Source organism: Leucopleurus acutus (genome assembly GCF_964270905.1).
Source record: "Leucopleurus acutus genome assembly, chromosome: 17".
Lineage (NCBI taxonomy): Eukaryota > Metazoa > Chordata > Mammalia > Artiodactyla > Delphinidae > Leucopleurus > Leucopleurus acutus.
Genome location: NC_139159.1, coordinates 5,003,805 through 5,022,241, shown reverse-complemented (window position 1 = coordinate 5,022,241; position 18,437 = coordinate 5,003,805). Strand labels below are relative to the sequence as shown.

General features: G+C 48.5%; 1 protein-coding gene across 1 annotated transcript; it reads left to right on the top strand.

Moving 5' to 3' along the window:
- Nucleotides 1–3,606: 3,606 nt before the first annotated feature.
- SDR16C5 (short chain dehydrogenase/reductase family 16C member 5) lies at nt 3,607–14,322 on the top strand. Its single transcript, XM_082858645.1, has 6 exons — nt 3,607–3,963; nt 6,880–7,011; nt 9,469–9,568; nt 11,627–11,771; nt 12,632–12,757; nt 14,033–14,322. Exons 1-6 carry the CDS (start codon nt 3,631–3,633, stop codon nt 14,124–14,126), a joined length of 930 nt encoding a protein of 309 aa, XP_082714771.1. The 5' UTR covers nt 3,607–3,630; the 3' UTR covers nt 14,127–14,322.
- Nucleotides 14,323–18,437: the final 4,115 nt, after the last annotated feature.

Below are 18,437 nucleotides of genomic sequence, written 5' to 3'. Positions count from 1 at the left end.
TCAATAAACACCGGTTGGATCAGAAGCACTGCTGACTTTCTTTTTCCCAACCTGATCTAGTCAGAACAAACTTCTTCCGCTTCTCCTCGGCCCCCAGCTAGCTCCGCCCCCACCCGCCTCCCCCAGGCCCACACGCCAAAGTCCGGGCCAGCGAAGCTGTAGACCTTGATCCCAAGCGGAGGAGTCACACTTTGACCCGAACTGGTATCTGTGCCCCGCACTGCAGGCTTCAGAGGCTGGACTTGGCCCCCTCCTGCAGGGACTCCGCCTCTGCCGCCCCCTGGTTCTCTTCTACGGGGGTCCCAACCTCCGGCTGTGCTTTAAAAACACCTGGGGAGCTTTTTTTTTTTCCTTTAAACTTTTTATTTTATGTGGGAGTAGAGCCGATTACCTGTTGTGAGAGTTTCAGGTGCACAGCAAAGCGACCCGGCCATACGTATACATGTATCCACTCTCCCCCAAACTCCCCTCCCATCCAGGCTGCCACATAACATTGAGCAGAGTTCCCTGGGCTCTACAGTAGGTCCTTGTTGGGTATCCATTTTAAATACAGCCGTGTGTACATGCCAATCCCCAACTTGGGGAGCTTTTTAATCGCTCGTACCAGGGCCTCCTGCCAAGCCGGCAATTCTGACTTAATAATCCCGGGTGCAGCTTGGGCATCGCAATGTTTAAACATCCCCTGGTGATTCTCCTGCTCGGAATCCAGGTGCGCGATGGGTCCCCGCGACAGAATCTCCAGCTCCTGCACGCGGCTGCCTGGGAAAAAAAAAAGAGCGCGTGCCCACACGGCGGGCGGGGTCCCCGGGCGCCCCACCCCCGCGCGGGCGTGGCCGTCCCGCCCTTGGACTTTGTCTCCGGCGGTGCGGGGATAAACCCGGAACCTCGCGAGGCTGCGAACCAGTGACGCGAGGCCCGTGGCGGAGCAGGCCGGCCACTCGGTCGCAGCGAGGGCAGCGCATCCCGGGTGAGTAGCCGAGGCCCGCTGGCGGCGTTAAGGTCAAGGCGGGGCGGGGGCTCGAGACGGCGCAGCCTGGGAGCCTGGGCGGCGGGGACGAGCGCGGGGGAGCGCCGCGAGCCCCCGAGGAGTGAGCTGGTGGCCTCCCGCCCCATCCCGGAGCAGCGCTGGGTTGATCCCTGGTCGCCTCGTCACCTTCGGGGCATTCTGACCAGGTGCCCTGCTCCCCGCTGCTCTGTGCATCTGCCTGCCCCTCCCCAGCCATCCTCCCGCATTCACCCCATTCCGCCCCCCGGCACCAGGGCCGACTTGCGGCCGCGCCCTGGCCGGGGAAGCGGAAGTCACCTGTTTAGGCTGCACCAAGTTAGCTCAGCTTTTGGACTAAGGGGGTAAAAGCCATGGGATGGAGACACCAAAGACGCCTTCAGCCTGATTAAATGTAATGCACATGCTCCCTGACTTGCTAAACTTTATACTAAAACAGAACCAGACGTTTGCCTGGGTACATCGTCTGCATGCTGTAACCCTCTTTCTTTGGTATAGCTGAGGATCCGAAGTTCACATTGCTAGCAGGAACACCAATCACAGCCCTAGCTATTATTTACTTTGCTCTCATGTGCCTGGCTTCCGCGTTATGGGGGGCGGGGGGTGGAGGGGTGCGTAACCTGGCGGGGGCTGAGATCCCACAGCACGCCCTCCTCTACCTCCTGGAGAGGGCTGCCCCCTTCTTTGTTCTTCCCCAGTCTGCTCAGAAGTTTCCTACGGGGTAGTAGTGACCATACTATCCTCCTTTCCTTAATACCTGTATTAACCTCATTTAACTTGCACACCTTCCCTATTTCATAAATGTTGGCATGTACCCGTAGAATCCCGCTATTTAGATGAGGAAACTGAGGCAGAAGAGATGCAACAGTTTTTAGCAAGGATGCTGAGAGGTCAGTGGCAGATCCCGAATTCCAACCCAAACCTTAATCTCTAGACCTCGCTACCTGTGCAGGTACCCAGCAGACACCCTAAACCCCAAATGAGGGAGACCTCAGGATGCTAGGCTCTGGAGAACCTAGGAAGAATCTGCCAGGACAGGGATTAACAAGGGGCTTGTTTTAGGGCTTGCATCACGCCGGCACTGAGACAGCGGAACACCGAAGTCTAGAATCCGGTAACTTTCATGTCAGCCAGCACAGTGGTGAGGCTTCCGGCCACCCTTGTGGTGCTGGAGACACTGAGAGGCGTCTCACCAGGGCAGAGATTATGGGAGGCTGCCCACCCCTTCAGCCCCAGGGACCAGCATCTCACCTGCCCGGGGCCGGTGCTCAGTAAACATGATAATGAACTCACCTGGCCTGCACGAACTAGCACAGGGACCCTGGCTAAACCACACACATATTCTTCTGGTCCTCAGTCCCATCTGTAGAATGAGCCAAGAAACAACAATTTAAGTCACAATTTCCTAAGGGTCTGACCATGCTTCGAGCCGTCCCATAGATGATCTGTGAGAATAGTCTGTGCCCAGCCAAGCTGCAAAGCAAGTGAAGAGCCGCTTCACCTCACCAATGATGCCCATCTTCTGTCCTCATCCCTGCCTCTCAGGTGGCCACTCCATTCAGGGAAGCCTTCCACCCACAGCAGTTTGCCCCTTCTCTCCTCATCCCGGAGGAAATAAGACCTTCCCTTCTTTCTCAGCTGGTTGTTAGTGAAGCATCTTATACACTCATTCTCACTAAAGTGTGAGCAACTGATAGGATGGAAGCACTGAGCCTTGTGCGTGTTTGTCAAAGGGAGGCCTTTCATTCATTCAGCAGACCTACTGAGTGCCTTCCTGTGGGTCTGAGAAACAAGGTAACATCGTAAAGCACTTACTGCTGGCCAGCACTGTGGTCACATGCACCGCAGACATTTTCATTCCATCTGCAAAACCACCCGAGGCCACAGGACCAGTAGAGGTGCGGAGACCGAGGCCCAGAGGGCCTTCATGGGCCGCCCCAGGTTCCACAGCTAGGCAGGGGCAGGGCCTACCCATCTCCCACCGATATCCTACAATCACAGGGCCGAGTGGTAAGTGATCTGGCATGCGGGCCTCAGAGCGTGGGGAAGGGGTACCGTGTGCTGACAGCAGGTCCGGGGGAAAGGTTTCGAACGTCTGGTTATTCCCCTCCTTACATTTTCCTCTTGAATCTCAGATTTTAAAGAACAACAGTGCAAATAAGAAAACAGTGCAAATAAGAAACCTAAACGGAGGTAAAAATAAAACCAGAAGGGAGCAGTTACGTCATAAACACCACATGGTCAAGGCTTTGACCGTGAATAATCAGGACCTGTGATTATCATGAAGAAAGGTTAACTATGAGAAACAGTGAACTTCTCCTTTGGGTTACATCTGGGCACGGGTACAGTTCCTGATTACTGAACATTTCTGTCCCGTATAATGCTTAGCAGGTGTGCGGATAGCGATGACCTTGCTGCTATGAAGGCAGGTTGGCCGAGATGGTCCCTGTGGGTTCCCTCCCCTTTCTAAGTTGAGAGTCTGCTGCCAGGAGAGATGTTTACATCACGCTCCTTGGTTTCTTTCACTGTTGCAGAAAGTATGGGCTCCGTGGAGTAAGCAAGCTCGGAGGGAATGGATACCGAGGTCCTCACGTGAGTCTCTCTTGCCTTACAGGTGTCAGCAGAACATGGCGCCCAACCTGAACTCAGTCAAGACATTTTTCGTTTTCTTGGGAAAATCAGTGTTTGCCCTTCTGGAGGTTATGGTTTTTGCCATAATCCCAAGGCCACAGAAGAATGTTACTGGTGAAATCGTACTTATAACAGGCTCTGGGAGTGGACTTGGAAGGCTCTTAGCCCTCAAATTTGCCCGCCTGGGATCGGTGCTTGTTCTCTGGGATGTCAGCCAGGAGGGGAATGAGGAGACCTGCAAGATGGCTCAGGAAGCTGGAGCCACAGGGGTTTATGCGTATACCTGTGATTGCAGCCGGAAGGAGGAAGTGTATAGAGTGGCCGACCAGGTAAATCTTGGGTGCTTGCTGTTTCCTGTGGGTAGTGAGACCGCTACGTAAATTCTTTGACATCCGTCAGTTTCTTTGTTCGCCTTCCTCAGTGCTGATGTACCTCTCCCACATCCCTTTACTTTAAAAAATATTGGAGAGTGGGAATTAGGAGTTTTGAGTTCTCACTGTGTGCGATACACCGTGCTTAGCACCCTGTGTGAGTTATATCACAATCCTGTAAAGTCAGGCCTCTTATTATCTCCACATCACAGATAAGAAAATGGAAACTTAGGGCAGGTGAGTCGCTTACCTGAGAAACACAGGTAGTAAGTAGCAGAGCTACAGCTGGGACTTGAGTCTTCTAACTCTGAAGAATGCACTCTAACCAGCGCGTGTGCTGGCTCTGCTGGCCCCCATTACCGTGCGAGAGACGGGCCGTAGCACCCTTCTTTGAGGCTAAAGAAACTGAGAAACAGGGCTATTAAATAACCTGTTTGGGGTCACAGAGCTAGCATGGGACCAAGCCAGGATGTGAACCCATATCTAGCCTCATTGTAAGTCCAGCTGTCCCCCCTGCCCCCATCAGTGCTTTCCATTTACGTGATTTCTCTTAAGTGGTCCTATGAAAATCAGAATATTCATCCTAAAGACTCAACTGCAGCTGCTGCTTTGGCAGTGACACAGATGCACTGAGAAAGAACGCTTTCAGGAAACCCGAGCTCCGGTAGGCCAGCGGTACGGGCGTTCTTAGCTCATGGAGGCACGCACCTGTTTGGTGGCCGCCTCTTTTCCCTGAGAAGGATTTCAGGGAAATCCCGCTCACCGGCACGAGCGCTCCACACATCAGTCTCTGCGGCTCTCAGAATTCCCCAGTTTAGCGAGAAGGAAGGAAGCAGACCGGCCTGCGGGAAGGTTCCTGCACAGCTTGTCGGCTCGAACCCGGATCCCCTTGCGGCTTCTCACCTCACTCCCTAGCGCAGATCCCTGGCCAGTGAGTTTCTTTTGTTTTAAGTTTGTCTTTACATTTTATACGTCCGTGACCACCACCGTCACCAGTCGCAGGCTGCCCAGCAGAGTCTGGGGATCCAAACCTAACAAACTGGCATGGGCTTGTGCAGGGACCACCCTTCAAAGCGCAGGGGTGTTTGCTCTGGTCACCCCCACAGAGTAAGCTCTTTGCACTTGGAGCGCCAATCGCCCGGCACATTGACTTCCACTGGCTGTGACTGACGTCTCCAGCCACTCTTAAGCAGTGACTGGTTCATATTTAAACACAAAAGACCTTAAGATATTGATACTATAAAGCAACCATTTCTACTTCTTGTTCTTGATAGACGATAGGTACCAGAGATTTTTTTCCCATAAAAAGGAGTAAACAAGGGGCAAACTTTCAGATCCAGAAACTTCTCGACTGCATCCCCCCAGGCTGTGGATCTCGTTGGCTGGTGGATACCCAGCACGTCAGCCTCCTTGCTGGGACCCGGGCCTTCTGCAACAGCAGATGGGGAAGGTGGCAGCATCTGCCTGGCTTCAGTAGTACAGCCTCCCTGTGCCCAGCTGCACCATCCTCATAGGCAGGTTCACCCCCATACGTGCACACCCACAACACACAAAGCTAGAGATGTAAGTGGTGCTGCAACCAGTGGCGCCCTCTGATTCGCGGGGGACAGGGCCCCTGCTGTGCGACACATTACAGGAATGAAATTCAAAACACAAAGGCAGAGGGACAGCCGCATCCCCTGTCGTCAAGCCTAGAAAATCCTGTTGCTCATTTCTGACAAAGGGCCTGGGTCACATGCTGAAGGTCTGCTCTAAGGGGAAGGCTCCAGCGGCGCTCCCAGAATTTTTATTCTTGAAGGTTATTGACACCTACTCTGGACAGTGTGACAGCAGCAGACGGGGCCCCCTCTGATCCTCCTTTCACAGATCTTACACCTGAAAGTCTGTGTTGGGGAGAAGGGAACCAGCCAGCTGGTGAGAACAGGACGGACGGGTTCTGAGGTCAACGGTGTGTTTCAACTATGCATGTGAATATCGTAAACCCTCCGTTTCCCCCCCCCCCCCGCCCCATCGCTGTGCGGGCCAGGTCGTGATTTATATGGCATGGCTGTCATGCCTGGTGTGCCATTGCATTAATGAAAATGGGGTGCTGCTTATACGTCATTTTAGCATAGGACCACTGAGTATAAGAGCAGCTCTACCTGTAGAAGGAAAGTAGCATTGCAGTGTTGGAACCATCATAGGACGGGAGGAGAACGAGTAGAGAGGCATCAGACCTAGATTTCTGGTGCGCCATAAACTCTGCAAAGGAGATAAACATACTTTGTTTTCAGAGCGCATTAACTCAGTCTGAGTTAACAAGGACAGGAAGCATATAAAACTATGGGGAAGTGAACCTGGATGATGTAAGGAATTACAGGCATACCTCATTTCATTGCACTTCAAAGGTACTGTGTTTTTTTTTTCCATCTGAAGGTTTTTAACAGACTGAAGGTTTGTGGCAGCCCTGCCTTGAGCAACAGTGTTGGCGCCATCTTTCCAACATTTGCTCACTTCATGTCTCGGGGTCACATTTTGGTAATTCTCACAGTATTTCACACTTTTTCATCATTATTATGTCTGTTCTGGTAATCTGCAATCAGTGATCTTTGTTACTACGATAATTCACTGAAGGCTCAGATGATGGTTAGTATTTTTAGCAAAAAAAAAAAAAATTTAAGGCAACTTGTCTCTAAGACATAATGCTATTGCACACTTAATAGACTACAGTATAGTGTAAACATAACTTGTATATGCACTGGGAAACCGAAAAATTCGTGTGACCCCGCTTTATTGCGGTATTTGCTTTTCTGCGGAGGTCTGGAACCGAACCCGAAGTATCTCCGAGGTCTGCCTGCACTGCACTGGTGATGCTGTTCTCCTTATTCAATTCAGGTTAAGAAAGAAGTTGGCGACGTTTCAATCCTCATCAACAATGCCGGAATCGTAACAGGCAAAAAGTTCCTCGACTGCCCGGATGAGCTTATGGAAAAGTCTTTCGATGTGAATTTCAAAGCACATTTATGGGTAATTTTTTTTTTTCTCATTATAAATATAAAGTTACTCTGTCATTTTACCTTTTTTTTTTTGCGGTACGCGGGCCTCTCACTGTTGTGGCCTCTCCTGTTGCGGAGCACAGGCTCCGGACGCGCAGGCTCAGCGGCCATGGCTCACGGGCCCAGCTGCTCCGCGGCATGTGGGATCTTCCCGGACCGGGGCACGAACCCGTGTCCCGTGCCTCGGCAGGCGGACTCTCAACCACTGTGCCACCAGGGAAGCCCCTACTCTGTCATCTTAAATGCCTTCCTCATGTTCCCTTACGGTAGTATTGGTCTCTAAATAAAGCACAGACTTCTTAATTCTATCTTGAGCTGTCCTCTCCAGATCCAACTTAACCTACACCTCCCAGCGCCTCTGCTCAGAGAATCCTACAAAGACACAACTGTCCTCTCCTTCTGTCATAATCATGAACTGAAGGCCAACCTGTGTCAGGTACTATCCCAGGCACCTCAAGAAGAAGCCTTAAAACAGCCCAGTGAGACAAGGGACCATAGAAGTTAAAAGTGACCGTGCTTAGACATGACCAGGTGACCTTATCGTTTGCCTAAGAGAGTTCCTGGCTAGAACTCTCTTGAAGTGAAAGGAGGCGTAATTAACAAGCAAGCATCAATCAGGTCTGTTCGGGGCAAACCAAGACGCATGGTCACCTTACTCGGTACCTAACCAGGGAAAGGAGAGTTCCCACCAGTCCCACCTGGTGTTTAGGGGCCTTGAACATTGAGGCACAGCCCTGACTTCCAAGGCGACGTGCCCACATTCAGGCTGCGTCTTCCTGGCTTTTGCAAAGACCAGTCACGTCAGCTTCCCCAGCCACACATGTGCCCTTGTTCTGCCCCCCAACCCGGCTGTTGCCCACAGCCCGTCCCCCAGACCAGCTCTCTCCATCGGGGAGTGAGAGTTTGCCGGACATTTCAGAGACCCCCTCCTTTCTCCCCACGCCAACCTCAGGGGCTCCTGCCCAGCTCTCCTGTGACAGCCTTCACATGCCATTTGGAGTTTGTAGGTTTTGTGTCCCCTGGTTTCACCAAAAATGTAACGCTGCTGGTGGTAGTTTCAGCGTTCCGTATAGTTTTGGGGAGAAAGATGGAAAGATTCCGAGCTAAGGGGCCACCGAGTTCCTTCAGGAACGACTGCACGGGATTGATGTTGTCTTGTTGCAAATGCCCCGCTCCTTCTCGAGACAGAGGTTAGAAGGTACGGTCAGCATGAATGTGAGGGCGTCGTCTCCTAAGTGTCCACTCCCGGGCGTTGTGTTCCTTCCCCACCGCTGTCCGCGTCCCCATCCTGGTCTCCTCTTTCTCTCTCCCCTGCTAGTTGCTCCTGAGCTGCTGGTGTTTCCCTGGCCCCTGTCATGCCCTCGAGTCCTCACACTCTGTACACTCTTCCCAGGCGAGTTTGCAAACGCCCTTTGAGCACCTGCCCGGAGTAGGCACGTGACTGCTGAGGGTCAGAGAGCTCGTGGTGACCGTGCTCCCAAGGGGCGTGTCCCACGGAGCAGTGATGCCCATCATCGTGGACCATCGGAACTCAGGATGCTGTGGGTCACGCTGAGCTGTTGGTGCCTCTTTGACTTTCCACTTCTCTCTCTCTCTGTTAGTTTCTCTCTGAAACTCATCGAGATGCAGACGAACAAAGGTTGTTTGACTTTTATTAGAGATCCCTTTTCTCATATTTATTCATATTATTCCTATTTGAAAATACGAATATAAATTTATTTCATATAAATATGCAACTATCCATATTTGATTCATTATTCCTTTGTTGCAGCATACATGTCCCAAAATTTATTTCTCTTTTAGCTTTTTTTCCCAGGTCCCACAGGAAAGGTGAAGGTATTCTATATAATACATACTGAGACACAGTGTGTGTCTCCTCTGTCTAACAGATATTCTCCTTTATGACATGGAATAAAAATAAGAAACCATTATTCAGAGAAGTATAGATGAGTTTAAAATTAAAGTGATATTTTTAAACTGAAGCCAGCAGTCGCATGTCCTGTGAACGATGTTCAGAAAAATTTGAAATTCAGCTGTAAGCCCAGGGAGGAAAAAAGGCACCATGAGTTGAAATAATCATATCCTTGAGTGTTCTTATTGGTTTGTGGGTCGTGGCTGCCACAACTAAGAGTTTCCTATACTGCTTCAATTATTGTCTTAATACTGTGTTTTTAAAAGTCAAACATGAGCAAAATATACGTCTGAATAAGTTATTTTTAATAATATTGGAATTGCCATCAGGAAAGCATCGATACAGGTTAAACCAGTTAAGATGGTTATTTCCCAGACGGTTAAGTTTGAATATCCCAGTGCCTTCAGGTATTTTTTTGAGCTTAATTTTTTTTTCAATCACAGTGATCTTATAAACATCTGAAAAAAATATAAAATATGGCATCGAATGTTAAACATTTCACCTTGATCTTCTTAGACTTATAAAGCCTTTCTACCTGCGATGATCGCTAATGACCATGGACATTTGGTTTGCATTTCGAGTTCAGCTGGATTAATTGGAGTAAATGGACTGGCCGGTAAGAGAAATGTGATATTTCACAATTGCAAAGTTTCTTGTAACTTTAACTTGAGTAATAGCTCTGAATAATCAGCACTGACCTTATGCACTCATAATGAAGGATAATAGATGAAGAGGGATATTCAAGTAAGGTAAGTGGTTGAGAACGTCACGGTCCGGCCAAATCACCCAGCAGTTTATACGTACACGAAGTTGAACTATGCACTTCGGAAGCGTTAGGTCTTAGGCAATCCCTTGGGTTTAAAAAGAGAGAAAGAGAGAGACCCTACTGATAAATTTCTTACACAAGTGATCAGCATAGTCACCGTCCCCCAAAGCTCACCCGGCACTGTTATCAGGATGATACCAGGAGGACTCTCACCCCTCCTAAGTTTCCATTAAGTGATCTCCCCTAGCCGTGAGTTTAGAGAAAATGTCTTCACCCCAGGAAACCTAAAATTAACCTCTTTGCTTTTCCATTGGTTGGAGACTTGCAGGAACTTGTTGTGACTTCCATTTCCCTGGCAACTGACTTGACATTAGCGGTGGGGAGGGGACAAAGACGTACGCCAAGATCTTCGGTGAAGGCGGCCCACTGGGGAGCTGGTTCTAGGAGGAGCGGAAGTCCTGTCCCTCTTGGAGGCTCACCCACCGGAACCCTAACTGCAGCACTCAGTAGTGGACGGCCCAGCTGGCCGACTGGGCCCTGCCTAGTGCTTTGGAGCTGAGTAGTGTGGTGGAAGGTTCACAACACTAGTCTCAGCAAGTACGTCTCAGCTACGTGGATAGGTTTCCGGAACCACCCATCACCCAAAATATTAGCAGTCTGTACACATCTCCCTGTACCCTGGATTTCCCTTCCTCTGTCCTCCTTAGAATTCATCAGGTGTTATTATTACCTCTCTCGTACATCTGAGAAATCACGGGTCTTGAAATCATACAAGTGTATTTACAGCTCGTCTTAATCCTTTTCTTGGACACAACATCTCTGTCTTCAGACGGACGTCTCTCCCACCCGTGCTCCCCTTAGGAACAAGTGTAAGCCTTTTGAGTTCCCACAGTGTGAGTGGTGGCTCCCCTGTGTCAGAACCTCAGATATGCTATTTAGAATGCAGATTCCCTGGCCCTGGGCCGTACCCACACCTCTTCATCTCACGGGTCGAGGAGCTCAGAGAGCTGCATTTCTACCAAACGACTCAGATGATCCCAGAAGTGGCTCAGGACACCCCCCCCCGGCCCCTTCTTCTGTTGGCTTTCCCACTGTCTTGGGCAGCAGCGGGCCCCCACCAGCCCACACCTGGCACGTGTAGCCTGGATCTTGCCAGCTGGAGGAGCTGCTTCCCACCGAAGCCAGGAGGTGTGCATCGTGTGAGGCAGAGGAAAGGATAAGTCCACCTAAACTCCTCTTCTCCCCACGTTTCCATTTAGTAAATTGAATATTCAGGTGTTTACTTGAAGTGAGCGTACCTGAGGACAGAGAGCTCAAAACTGACACAAATACCAGTTTCCCCTCCCCCTGCACTTGAAGATAACTTGAGCAGTTGAGGCGGAAGGGACAGAGTCCTTTGTTTTTTTTCTGGAAGTGGAAGAATTAGAGTTGGAAGAAAATTTGATCTGAGTATCATGGCCCACACTGATCTCCACTGCCCAGACTCCCACTTGACCTATTATTTTATTTCTCCTTTTGTGTGTCTTCCTGCCCTGACTGGGCTGCAGTTCTTTGGGACAGGGACAGGGACAGGACGCACATCTTGTGCCGTGTGTCATGGCTGGCAGAGTGTCTGACCATCACTAACACGGGAGTAAAGGCCGGCTGTGTGACCCGCCCCTCAGGAGGCTCCCCGCAGCCCTGCTTCTCCGCGAATCCACGTGGTCATTGTAATCTGACCTTGAGGTGACCGTGGTCCTTCCCGCTCACTCCTGGCCCCTTCCAGGTGGAGCAGACCAAGATCATACAGAATAAGGACTCTGAAATTGCCGTCCCATTCTCTGCTGATATTCATGTTACGAGGAAACCTTAATGTAATGACATTTAAAAACTTTACGCTATACGTTAGCATCGTTTGTCTTTTTTCAGATTATTGTGCAAGTAAATTTGCAGCCTTTGGATTTGCTGAATCGGTATTTATGGAAACATTTGCCAAGAAACAAAACGGGATCAAAACCACTATTGTGTGCCCATTTTTTATAAACACTGGAATGTTTGACGGCTGTACTACTGGGTAAGCATGTCCTCTGATTTCAAAGAAACTATGTTTTGAAAAATGATTAGCCATCCATTTTATTTTGTTCTATCTGTTTTCTAAAGTTGTTTAAAAAGATTTTTCCAGCATGCAGCCTGATTTATAAATGGTTTCAGAATTTCCTTCCTCAAATGCAGTTGTGTTTAAGATACTGGGTTTAATAAGCAATGGGTTATCAAGGCTGTATCCAAGTTGCAGCCACCCTGTGGCCCAGACCTCCTCCCCCATCTCCTCGGCACTCCCATCGCACCCCCTTTCTGCCACCTGACTCCATCCTGCCTTCTCCCTGATTCCACAGAAGGACCAGAAATTGTTGAAGGGGCATAAATACCCAGTCTGCACTCATGAGATGACAGGCAGGTAGTTTTCTTTTCTTTCTTTTTTTGTTATTTTTGTTAAATATTCATTTATTTATGTATTTGGCTGCGCCGGGTCTTAGTTGCGGCACGCATGTGGGATCTAGTTCCCTGATCAGGGATCAAACCTGGGCCCCCTGCATTGGGAGCGTGGAGTCTTAACCACCGGACTCCCAGGGAAGTCCCAGCAGTGATTTCTCAAAGACTCGCTTTACAACATTTAGACCATTCATTTAATACGGTTTCACATATGTGCATATTGTAACATCAGTGTATTAATTAGAATCATTTTCCATTTCGAATCCTAGTTATGCTATTATTTGCCAGGTAGGTAATAAGGAAGTAAGTATAGAAAAAGATCAAATCTGGCAGGGAAAGAAGCAAATAAATGATAATGTCTTACAACTGTTTTATCCTATTTTTAAGAATTGCTTTTATTAATTTCTTAATATACGGCTTTTTTTTTTTTTTTTGACCCCCTAGCTGTCCTTCTCTGTTACCGATTCTGGAACCAGAATATGCAGTCAGGAAGATAGTAGATGCTATCCTGCAAGAAAAATCGTACTTATATATGCCAAGGTTTATATACTTCATAGTGTTTTTAAAAAGGTAACAGTATCTGCTTCTATTACTTCTGTAATGTGTCAGTCGTATCAACAAATGACTCCAGGTCCTACAGAGGGGAGCCACTTAAAAACTACCTGTTAAATGAATGGATTTTGATCCCTCGATTGTTCCCATTTGCTGACACAATCTCAAATTTGCATACTTGTGGTGCTTCCCATGAGTCAGAAAATGGAGGTTACGTTTACTTTCATAGGCTGTTAGTTCTGGGCCCAGTTGGGGAGCTATCTGCATAGGTCCTGAGAAGGCTTTGGAAACCTGAAGAAGTTCAGTGACAGGGAACCACATCACACACTCCTTCAAATATCTATTCAATCATCAGTAGAGTGGCTAGTGTGTGTGCCGTGCTCTGTTGGCCATCCCAGGATCTGGGTTACAGCAAAGAACAAGAGAGACAAGAGTCCCTGCTCTCACTGGAGATTCTCTTCTCGGGGGGCTGGTGGAGGGAACAAACAAACAAGAAAGTAAAGTAAAAGAAAGATATTCTGGGTGGTCCTCAGTGCTATGAAGGAAATACAAAGCAGGAGAAGGTGATCCCAGAGCAAGAGGTGGAAGAGAGCACGGCAGGACTGAATTGTCAGTAAGGTCCGCACGGGCGTCTCATGGAGAAGGGTAACATTTGACCAGAGGCCAGAAGCCGGGGAGGGCAGGAGCCACCTGGATATCTTGGGCTGCCCTCGGAGGGGCCCTTTTCTTCACCTCACTCCCAGGACAAGTCTCCGGTTTGTTTGCTGTGCCTCTCCTCGCCCTGCTGTGTGAACATCTGGATGGACGGGGTCAGAGTGTCAGGAGGGGTGAGCAGGGTGGAGAAGATGAACAGTCTTAGTTGGGTCACGCCAAAGCTCGGAGGAGCTATTGCATCTAATCCTCCCAGTGGTCCCAGAAAGAAAGAGCGATGACCTCTTTTGACAGTGGAAGGAACTGAGTCTCCAGAGGCCAGTGACACTGCGGGTGACAGAACTGGGATGCAAGCCAGGCTCACGACTCCACAGGACTTCACGGCTTCCTGTCCATCGTTACAGAGTGTAGTGAGGCCCTGGAGGCTGAATAGTGTAAATAAAGCAAGGAGAGATCCAGAGACCCTGGGCCAGTGTCCTCCCACGTGGTGGACAAGCCCCGAGTGACCATGAGGCAGGGACATTCAGGTGGGCGTGTGTGAATGACTTCTGCAACAAGTCAGTGGCCCTGCTTTTCAGCGGAGCCAGTAAAGATGCTTTCGTGAATTATAACCGGGAAAGTTCACTCTTGTGTTCTCTTTAGTTTCTTGCCCCTCAAGCTTGGAATGCTTTTGGCTGAGTATATGGGTGTCTTTAATGCAATGGATGGCTTCTGTGGCCATAAGAAGAAAGACTAAAGACCAACTCTGGCTGATGTCACCTGATACCCAAAGCTACGCAATGTCTGTTTCAATGAAGAAGTGTTTGTCCGACCGAATGTATCTGGAAACCACAAGTTCTTCGTCTGCTGTCCGGACTAGTATTTTCAACCAATGCCTTTGAAAATAATGTTGCGTACTGCTTTTCTGTTGAGTTTTTTAAATTAAAAAAAAACAAAAAAAAAAACAGCCCATTTTTGTCATTTGCTTGCAACAGATGTGAAAGTGAGATAATCCTCTCTCTCGTGAACTGCCTTTCGCTTTGGTCTTTGGGGAGGTGGCTTAAATGGGGCTGGCTGTGGCTGAGCCCACGCTGGGCAGCGGAGATGAGGGCTGATGGGTGAGTGCTGAACTGGGTGCCCTCTCTCCAGAGGACACAGAGCTCTGGATTCCCCCTTGCCCTGCTCTCAGCCCTGGCCTTGTTGAAACTGTGCCGCCTGGTGTAGAAAGGCCAGCCTCCCATGTCCCCCTCTGCACAGTAGCCACACAAATGCTTGCTTCTAGCCCTGGGTATCCTGGTGAGGGTGCACCAGGGCCACTGTGTCAGGGAGCCTTCCTGCACATTCCCTGGGTGACCCGAGGGGCAGTGATTCTAGACCACACTCTAAATAGGGTCACATTTCTTTCCTAGAAGAGATTCAAGAATGGTTGCTTCTTACCCTGAAGAAATGATATTCTACTGAGTTAGATGACCTGTTCCCTATTAAGCCAGAAATCATATTCATGTGGGTAATTTCAAGTGCTTCATTTAGTATTTCAAGTTGGGGTCCTTGTGAGGTATTTTTATCACAGAATGAAAAATTTTATCCATTTGCATTCCTCAGGGCTGCCTTCATTTCAGATCTATTGTATGCTTACAGTTTAATCAACTGGCCAACTGTTTTCACGCTTTGGAGATTAACTATAAAAGCATGATTAAGAGAAACACGTTAATTACCGTATCCCTGGAGCTCCTTCCCAGGCTGGTGGGAGCACCTACCTTGCAAGAGAAAGAGCAGCCTTTGTCTCTTCCCATCCTTTGGTGGAGCGTGGGAAGGGATGAGAAGTATCCTGGAAGACCCTGTGAGAGTCAAAAGAAATGAGAGTTTGAGTATCTTGGGGGTAAGATTCTCTTAGAGGAGCAACCGTCTCAGGGAATGCGGCGTCTGGGATTCATTGTGGACTGATTTCTCTTGAGCTTCCTGCATGGCTCTGACAGCTCCGCCCCTGTATTTCCTGTCCCTTCAGAAAGCCTTTTAAAAACTCCTTTTGTGATCCTAAAAACGATAGCTCATATTAACGCGCCTGGCACGAAGCTAAGCGCTTTACACACGTTATTTCATTAAACCAGAATCATAAAGGTATTTGGCGTACGCCGAAGAAGAAAAAGCGTTTTATTTCCTCCTCAACCAGAGACGTGCATTCAGAGGATCAAAGGCCCGCTTACGCCAACCAACTCATGTTCCAAATCCTTGGTTAACAAGGTTAATTAAGAGAGAGGCACAATATTGCTCCTGTATTACAATTCCAAAAGCGTATATTCTAGGCGCCTATCTATTTAGTTGAAGAATAAAGAAGAGACTCTCAGGGGATTTTGTAGAACAAAGGTCTGGGGCAGAGTGGGCCGTACCACATCATAACAGCGTTAACAGCAATTATTTCTAATTGGAGTGCATCTTGGCTGGACGACTACAAAGGCCTGAAATCTAATTGTGGTTTTACAGTACCCGTACGATTGTCTAAGTGAATTCAGATTTATTTGAAGCGTTCACGGGAGAAGAGACCACATGTAAATTAGAGGATTCTAGAGGGTAACAAATAACAAGCTGATTTAACACCACTGAGGAGCAAGTGTCCTCAGCGTGTGTTTCCCAGCAGCTTCCATCTGAAATTTAATCCTAATGAAGCCACCTCAGGAGGCCTTAAGACTGGAAAGGCTGGAAAACAAGGGCTGTCCCCAGAAGTGGGCACGCTGCCCTCCGGATGGCATCATCCTGTAGTGGGCACGCTGCTCAAGAATGAGGAAGAACGCTTGCTATTAGAAGGAGTTTGGCTGGGGAACACGTGTGACCGTGGTTTGGGGAGGTTTTGGGGGCTTGGTTTTCGCATTGTGATGTTGTATTAGTTAGCTCAGGCTGCCATGACAAAATACCACAGACTGGGGGGCTTAAACAACAAACGTTTATTTTCTCACAGTTCTGAAGGCTGGGAAGGGCAAGATCAAGGTGCCAGCTGGTTCAGTTTCTCGTGAGGGCTCTTCCTGGCTTGCGGTCAGCCCTCTTCCCACTGTGTTCTCACATGGCCTTTCTTCCATGTGTGGCCATGGAGAGGGAGATCATGCTCTCCCTCTTCCTATAAGGGCACTAACCCTATCACGAGGGCTCAACCCTCATGACCTAATGACCCTAGTTACCTCCCCAAGGCTCCATCTCCAAATATCACACTAGGAGTCAGGGCTTCAAACACCACATCCTATCAGCCAGAATGACTAAACCAGCCTGCCATGGATGCTAAGTGTGGTCCCCGTTTTGCCCTGAATGAACCAGCTATAGATCACGGGTTATATCACTGTAGAAAAGGATAAAAACAGGTGTTGGTGTCAACTTACAGTTCTGTCACAGTCGGCTTCCCTAAATATCTTATGTATCCTCTTATCAGATGGAACCCACAGACCCACTCCACCTCAAAGCCCTTCCCACTCACCGCAGGTCTTGCAAAGTCCAGAACTTTGCTCTGTCCTGGCTCTGCTCTGCTACTGACATCTATGCCCTGCCTCTCTCTCTCCCCGTGTCCCTCCCCATCTAGTAAAGACTCTCTTGGGACCATCTGAAGCATAGCTTTAGGGGAAAAACCTATCACTTGATGATTGCTACGGTGCTGGATACCATGTCTGGCAAACACCTTTAATGGAAGGTGCTGGAAAAAGGCTTAGGACCACAGTCTTACTCTGCTAAGGCCATTGTCTGGAATCCACACTTCCAAGGGCTTCTCATCAGACACAGAGGGTGTTGGCTGTTTCAACAATCTGAGGCTCTAGATTGTAGGTAGAGAGGGCCTCCTGGGACAGACTTTTATTCCCTCACACCTCCGTTTGCACACGGGTGCTCTCCAGCCTGGGTTCAACTCTGGGTGACTCCACTTAAAGCAGCAGAAACATCCAAGTCATAGCAAGATTCTGAATTTGTCTTACCTTTTCCCTTCATGCTACAATCTCCCTCAGCAGGTGATAGAGCTTTCAAGGTAGAGTAAGGTCAATTTGAACTAAATGTTTCCACTGCCAAACACAGATCACCAGATTTCTAGTCTGTACGATTCTGAGCCCTTGCCACCTCCCACCTGAGAACTTGAACTTACACCACATATTTGCATTTCTGCCATACGCATCACTGCTCGACAAGGTACTGAGTTCTATATTAATTTTAAAATGATGTTCAGCTATAATAATGATCGTAAATAACAGTGAGGTAGGAACTATGAGTGTGTTCTCTCTGTTGTGTGAAAGTCCAGAGGTGAGTGGATGATACCTTCTCTGCTGGTTCTGCTCTATGAAGTTCCAGGGACCTGGGCTACGGACAGCTCCTCACTCGGCCATCCCTGCAGTGTGGCCACCACCATCACTGCCAAGATGGTAGCCATCATAGAACCTTCCAGGCAGCAAATGTAGGAAGGGTAAGGATGAAAATGACATAGGCACCAATTTGCCTTTAAAGGATATTTCTAGAAACAGCCACATAACACTCTCTTCAAACGTTATTAGATGCAAGTGAGACTGGGGATTGTAGCTTTGATTACAGCAGCCATGACTCCATCTAATAACAGCAGAGATTTCTAAATGTGGGAAAATGGGCATTAGTAATCTTGGCCGCAGGCGCTTCCAAGTCATAGAAGAGGTTTTGAATCAGTTTAGCTATGCAATTTAGGTCAAGTGACTTGAACTTTCTGAAACCCTTTTCCAATTCTGCAAATGGCTGTAATTCCTCTTTTGACTGCTACAAGGATTAAATGAGTTGACAGTGATAAAATGCCTAATGTAGGGTCTGGTACATACCAACACTCAAAAAACATCAGTTTCTACTATGTCCCCTATGTAAACTCTGACCTTAAACTTCTAGTTTGTAGCAATGAGTCTGGTACCACTTGAAATCTCTTTATAACACATTTCCGTTGACATTTTTTAACCTGTTTGTTAAGGGTATTTCAGTATTTATTTAGAGCTATGGATTTTTTATATATATAAATTTATTTATTTTATTTATTTATTTTTGGCTGCCTTGGGTCTTCACTGCTGCACATAGGCTTGCTCTAGTTGTG

What these genes read in the sequence shown, in the direction of transcription:
- SDR16C5 (XM_082858645.1), top strand. Translation starts at nt 3,631, where the DNA reads ATGGCGCCCAACCTGAACTCAGTCAAGACATTTTTCGTTTTCTTGGGA. An exon ending in TTTGACGGCTGTACTACTGG is followed by an intron (nt 11,772 to 12,631) that starts GTAAGCATGTCC and finishes TTGACCCCCTAG; the next exon opens with CTGTCCTTCTCTGTTACCGA. An exon ending in TTCATAGTGTTTTTAAAAAG is followed by an intron (nt 12,758 to 14,032) that starts GTAACAGTATCT and finishes TGTTCTCTTTAG; the next exon opens with TTTCTTGCCCCTCAAGCTTG.